This window comes from Cariama cristata, unplaced genomic scaffold (assembly GCF_000690535.1).
Source record: "Cariama cristata isolate BGI_N322 unplaced genomic scaffold, ASM69053v1 scaffold22266, whole genome shotgun sequence".
NCBI classification, from domain to species: Eukaryota; Metazoa; Chordata; class Aves; order Cariamiformes; family Cariamidae; genus Cariama; species Cariama cristata.
The window spans coordinates 3,042-9,492 of record NW_009620866.1 but is presented as its reverse complement, the minus strand read 5'-3'; the positions used below and the strand labels follow the sequence as shown (position 1 = coordinate 9,492).

Below are 6,451 nucleotides of genomic sequence, written 5' to 3'. Positions count from 1 at the left end.
GTCCCGGCGGGGGGTGCCCATGGGGATAATGCCCTGGTGGGGGATGCCCATGGGGGTGCTGCCCCGGTGGGTAGGGGGCAGGCGGAGTCGGACCACAGGGATAGCCACTTTGGGGCCCTGGAGGATAGGTCCCAGGGGCACTAGGAGGCACTGAAGGGTAGCTGGGGTAGGGACCTGCTGGAGTGCCAGAACCAGGGTATCCTGGAGGGGCAGGCGGGCAAATTTGGACCTGCGGTTGTGGCACCCCTCCGGGCACGCCTAGGAAGAAGAGGGAGACTGTTAGCAAGCAGAGCCATGCCCTCCCCAGACAGGCAATACAGGGAGCTGGTGTACCCATGCACCCAAAAGACCCCTCCTGGTCTACCCTCTCATCACAAATGACGCCCCACTCCCCTTTGGTACGCAAGTAATCTCCCCAGGTGCTCGTGGCAATTGCACTGAGCTCCTCTCCGAGCCCCGATGGCTGTGTGGTACCCGCAGCCCTGCCCGGCCCCATGGCCCCTCACCTGGGTTGGGATTCCACATCCTGCGCGGCCCCTGAGCTGCAAGGGAAGGACAGGCACCATCAGTTCTCCCTCATGGTACCTCTTGTCACGGGGACATCATCACCCTGCCAGCAGCAGGGATCCAGCTCCTCTGTCTCATGTGTCTGCCCCAGGCAGAGACTACACTTGCTTGCCAAGGAGTACTGTACCCCCACAGGCCCCGACAGCCGCCTTACCCCTTCGAGTGACAGCACCGACCCTGAGAGACAGCAACTGTACCTACCCCTGTGCACCCCCAAAGCCTGGGCATGTCATTTCTACTGTTAACGGAAATAATAAACCCACTGCAGCCAAGCCTGGGTGCCCAGCCCACGTCCTCGTGGACCACGAATGGCTGGGGACACCATATCTCGGTGCAGCACCAGCCATGGGGATGGTGCACCCTGACTCACGGATGCCCACACTCCCACTGCTCCCGTGCTCCTGGCTTCCCTGCAACCCACCAGGCACTGCTGCCTCGGGGAGTCGCTTTCGCTCACCAAACCTGCAGAAAAGGTCCCAGCAGAGGTGACGCCGGCAGCACCCTCTGAAAGCACTGCCGTCAGCAGCACCCCTGATCCCTGTCCTCAGCACAGCTCTCCCGGGGTGGCGGGCACTCACTAAATACTGGGACCTGGCCCAGGTGAGGAGGGGTGCGGCGGGCAGGGGTGACACCACAGAGCAGTGGAACCGGCTGCACCGCTCCCTGTGCCATGACCGTCACCATGGGCACACGGGAAACGTCAACACGCCGCTCCCAGCCGGCACAAAGGTCCCCAGGGCTGATAAAAACAGGGGACGGAGGGAGGTGGTTTCACTTCGCAGTGTCAGGTGATGAGGTGAGTCAGGCGTCCGCACCATGAACCCTGGCTCGGTGCTGCCAGCGTGGGTACAGTGTCTGGGATGGGGGGCAACTGGCACAGCAGAGGCCGCCATCCCATAGGCACTGCTGTGGGACAGCGGGACTCAGGGTCCAGCTAATGACTCCCTGTGACACTGCTCAGGGAGCTGCCATGGTGTGCGGGTGGAGGAGGTGATATCTGCTGTCAGACACAGTCAACAGAGACAGGAGACAGGGTTGGATGCCCCAATGCCAAGATCTTCCTCTCGGGAGATCCATGAAGAGGGGGTACATCTTCTCCCATCACATTCCCATCTCTTCACTAACACCCCCGGTGCTGCCCCATGTTTGGCAGCGTTCCCTTCTCGGGCCAGTGAGCAATGCAATGGGCTGGTCTCATCATGTACTGTCAAAAAGAACACCTCACAGAAAGGGACTGCACCAGGTCCTGCCCCAGCCCTGTGGGCAGGGCAAGTGTCTCGAGGTTTTCTGGGCACAGAGGGTGTGCAGGGTCATGAGGTACCCACACACGAGGCAGTCCCTGGTCATATCTGTTGGGAGCCCTGTGGCCCCAGGCACTGCCAGCCCAACCAGCTCCTTCTGCCCCAGGGATGGGTGGATGGAGACTGGGGTCTGAGCCCCAGACAGCAAAAATCACCTTTGGCCAGGGAAAGACCAGCAGGGGACAAGACGCTGGGCTCTGCCTGAGCAGAGCACCTCTCCTGAGGCAAATACAAAAGGAGCTCAGGCAGGAATGAGCATGTTTCCCAGTTGTATTCGCCGCTGCAAAGCCCCCAGCCCACCCTCGAGCCCCTCTCAGGCCACCCGCTTCTCCAGCAGCGCCAGCACAAGTGCTGAGTCTTGCTTTGCCTCCTCCAGCAACCTGGAGACCTTCTGCAACATCTGCACAGGGAGGAAGAAGGTGCATCATTTGCCACTCAACAGAACAGAAGAGCTGTCCACCATCCACCCCATGCATCCCACTGGTGGCAAAGAGAGGGAGTGCCCAGGGAATGAGGAGTCCCAGGGGTTTCATGTCCATCCGTGTCCCACCTCGTCCCTGCCACCAGGGCTGGAGCACACACATGGCTCCTTCTTACCGCAAGCTTGAACTTCTCATCCGTTATGTCTTTGAGGTTGATCATGACGTTGAAGTAAGCTCCGAACACAGCCGCTTCCAGCATTTTGGCGCCCACCTAGGAAAAGAGGCTTACGAGAAGCAGCAGGGCAGACCCTTGCACTACAAGATTCCCACCCTCTGTGTCCCAGCAGTATGCAATGCTTTCCAACTCAGTATGTTCAGGACATGGGTCCAGCAGTGGGAACCATTCATAGCATTGCCACACAGGTGGGAAAACTCAGGCAAGGGCTGGTGAAGGTCAACTGTCCTACAAGGGTTGCAAGCTGCCAAAAAGTTAGTGGATGGAAACCACTGGCCAGTTTGAGAAGTGCAGCTGGAGAGAGGCAACCTGGAGATCAGGACACAATGGAACGTGGCAGGAAAAAGCGGTGAGCGCGCCAGCCTCTAAAGCCCCAGTTGGTGCAGCGTGTGAGCCCAGGGCCATACCTGGATGTCAGATTTGCAGGCCAGGTTGCAGTGGCATGCCAGCTCCTTCAGAGCAGGCCAGAGCCCGCTCACCTTCTCTGCCAGGGCACAAGGCACCCTCACGGCAGTCTTCAGCCCCTGTTGCATGGCAGCTGTGCGTCTGGGGTGGGGGGACAGCCCTGGGGTGAACGCTGGGCAGCCGTGCTCCCCTGGTCTGCAAGTCCCCACCATCCCAGCTCACCTCTCCCGCTCTTCATGGGTGCTTTTTGGCAGTTTCATAGCTTCCTGTAGGCAAGGAAAAGCAGATTTGCCACCATTTGCTCCATGACCCCGTGTGCCTTGCATCAGGGGCCAGGGCAGACCTGACAGCTCCCATGCTCTTGCAAACTGCCTTTAGGTGATGTTCCTTCCGTTGGCCCTGGTTTAGGCCAAGGTCACAGCCTGGCTCCTAAGGACACCAGGGCACAGCGATGCCAGCCCCTCCTCCCAGCTGGAAAGCCCCCCACTTCCCCGTGGAATGTCTGCCACCACTGGGACCTCACCATGTAGCTGCTGAAGGCGCGGGAGTCAGCATCCACCATTGCCACCAGCTCGTCCATTGCCTTGTGGAAGGGGGGAATCAGCTTCCTCATGATGGGGTCCAGTTCCTCGAACTGCCGCTTCCCATAGCTCATCAGCCCCACCATGCAGCCCAGCGCTGCTCCCTGCGAGGGCATGGGGGTAAATCCTCCAGCAGGACACAGTGCCCACCACTACCGCTGTGCCGGCTCCCTTCAGGGGCTCGGTCCCCCCAGAGGACACCCCAGGCCAGCAGAGACCCCATCTCAGTGTGCGGCACATACCAGGGCAGCCGCAGCTGCGGACACAGAGCCTCCTCCCGGTGCTGCTGACCTCCCACCCACTGCTCGCACGAAGGCACCCAGCGGCTTGGCCACCAGCCCCCTGTCCACCTCTCCTGCTTGCACCAGGTACCTGCAACACAGCAGCCCTGTGGGTCAGAGCCCTGGAGATGGAGGGACACCCACCACCACCACCCCATCCCTTCTCACCCGGCACTGCCCTCTCCAACAGGTTTTCACTCTCCCCTTGGCTCTGTGGGTGGCTGAGAAGGGGGATAGCCCAAAAAACCTAGCAGGAGGGTCGGGGAGAAGACAAGGAGCCCCATGGGGACAGACAGACAGCTGGGGAGCACATGTCCTGGTGGTGTCAGGGGTTGCTCTGCATTAGATAGGGAGGGCTCATGCAAACGGTGTTTGATGGGACAGAAACACGTCTGCAGCCACATCCCCAAGGAGGGACAATACAACTTAAAGTGCACATCTTGATTTCACCTCGACATGGCTGGATTTCCTTTCCTCTCCCCCCACAGATATCAGGCACTGCAGCATGGTGTCTCTCCTTGGAGGGCAGCTTGTGAGCCGGAGGCAGTGAAATTTGGGATGGGGATGGGCTGGAGGATTTAACGCGTACATGCTCAAGTTTGGCCAGGAAACCTACTCCTGCTATCCACCCAAGTGACCTGGAGTCCCCCCACCCCACGTTCACAACCATCAGCATTTGGGAGCAGAGACCACCCCATGCCTGCACAACACCCGATGGCAATGTCCCCTGGCTATGAAGAGGAGCTGGGTGCAGGCACCACTCCAAAAACAAGTGGAGTGCAAGATGCAGGCAGCAGGATCCTGCCGTCCAGGCAGGGATGGGCACCATGAGAAGCAGGATGGGGGTCCCTACTCGATGATGCGTTCCCGGGGGTGAAATGGAGACAGGGAATCCAGGCCCAGCCGGCTGACCACCTGTAAGGAGCAGAACCACCGCGTCAGCGCTGTCATGACAAGTCCTGTTGCATCCTCATTCCCTTCTGTTAATTGACTGTAGGTGATCCAGCCCTAGGACAGAGTTGTTCAGGCCACCACCCAGGGCGAGGACGGCCGGTGTCACTAGCCCGTACCATCCCAGACTTGAGGGTGACATGTGGTCGCCTACCAACTGGAAACTGCACTGATAAATAATTAATTTGCTCTTATCTACCACGTTCCCCATAGGGTAGAAAAGTCCCTCCCTCCTGCAGCTGAAAAGCAGAGCCCGCCTCCTTGTTTCCAGCTTATGCTGGTCGTGTGGCAGTTTCCTACACCACCACGCACTGTCCTTGAGACCTGGGGAGGTCTCCTTCCCCTCCTGGCCTCCATGCAGGCAAAACAGGCAGCTGCTGCCTGCACTCTGTCCTCATGGGATGGGGTCTCTGCTCCCTTAGCATCTCGCTGTCCTTGGGACAATAAAGCATCTTGTCCCACTCGTGCCCTCACAGTTTGCCAGGAACAATTCCTGGAGCCAAGTGTCATGCCTGGGGGCTGCTGTGATCCCAAGTCTCTGCTCAGTGCCACTTTGGGAGGCTGGGGTGGGTGGGTGTGTTTCTCTCATGATCCCACCCTTGTCTTGGTACCAGGAGGAGCCATGTTACCAGTCTGATCTTCTGTTCTTCCTCCAGGATGAAGAGCTTTTCCTTCTTGATGTAAAACTCGGCTGTGTCTAGCATGGCCTTCTTGGGGACAAGCCCCACCAGCTGGGACCCCACCACGGGGAGGTTCAGTGCCTGCGAAGGACATCAGAAATGTGACTGTTCCCACAGCCACCTGCCCTGCTGCAATTACCACCCAGCCTGGTGGTCCTCATCCCTTCCCAGGACCTGGGGAGCTCACAGAAAAGCCTTCGATGGAGGAGCTGGAGGCTAGCAGCAAGTTGCTGAGCTTTTGGGGTTTTTGTGCTGTTCAGCGCTCTGACCAGCTTGGCTGAGCTGAGCGTCAGATAAAGTAGAGCCTGATCTGGGGATAGGGAGAAAAACTTGGAGGGAGACATCCTCTGCAAAACTCCCGTTGAAACAAATGCAGTGTGCCACCCTGCGCCACCCACCTCCGCGTCTCGGCAGACTTCCTCATAGACAGCATGGAGCGGCGTGGTCTCAAAGTCCAGCAGGTTCGTCGAAACCTGGGCTATATTCTCTTCCTCCAAATACCAGCCAATGCCCTGCACCCTCTTCAATCGCCCGGGCTGCCAAGAACTGCCGCAGTCAAGGCATGGCCCAGGAGGTGCAGGGGCAAGCAGGTCTGCTCCTGGCATGCCACCGGGACAGAGGTACCTGGTCGACGCCACGACCCTGCTCGCGGAGGTTGAGGGCGATGCGGTGAGCCAGCTCCTTGGTGCACAGCAGGTTGATGTTGTATGCAATAAGGAAGGTCCGGGCGCCCGTCACCGTGGCCCCCCACCGGGGGACAAAGGTTGGGGGCCCAAAATCGGGAGCCCACTCTGGTTTTGCAAGCTGGGGAGGAGGGATAAGACCACGTGGGCTGGGAAGCCAAGCAGCACAAGCTACCCTCCCAGGGATGGCATCTGCCTCCCAGCCGGCATCTGCAATGACCATCTCCACGTTGAGCAGCACCCAAAGTGTTTCATCAGCTCCTCTTGGTGCGAAGGGACTATGGCAGTCCCTGGCACCCTCCTCGAAGCTAGGGAGGTGTGGCTTGGCTCTGCCCAGCCTGTGCC

At 59.4% G+C, this 6,451-nt stretch overlaps 1 protein-coding gene across 1 annotated transcript in view; it reads right to left on the bottom strand.

Annotated features, from left to right (window-relative positions):
• Nucleotides 1-2,181: 2,181 nt before the first annotated feature.
• Nucleotides 2,182-6,451, bottom strand: part of FTCD (formimidoyltransferase cyclodeaminase) — a 6,112-nt gene continuing 1,842 nt past the window's right edge. Inside the window, exons 5-14 of the mRNA XM_009701756.1 lie at nt 6,048-6,265; nt 5,822-5,959; nt 5,373-5,504; nt 4,646-4,707; nt 3,754-3,883; nt 3,454-3,615; nt 3,153-3,196; nt 2,933-3,071; nt 2,466-2,561; nt 2,182-2,268 (exon numbers count right to left, since the gene is read on the bottom strand). Coding sequence (XP_009700058.1) covers nt 2,182-2,268; nt 2,466-2,561; nt 2,933-3,071; nt 3,153-3,196; nt 3,454-3,615; nt 3,754-3,883; nt 4,646-4,707; nt 5,373-5,504; nt 5,822-5,959; nt 6,048-6,265 — 1,208 coding nt within the window. The remainder of the gene's footprint in view (nt 2,269-2,465; nt 2,562-2,932; nt 3,072-3,152; nt 3,197-3,453; nt 3,616-3,753; nt 3,884-4,645; nt 4,708-5,372; nt 5,505-5,821; nt 5,960-6,047; nt 6,266-6,451) is intronic.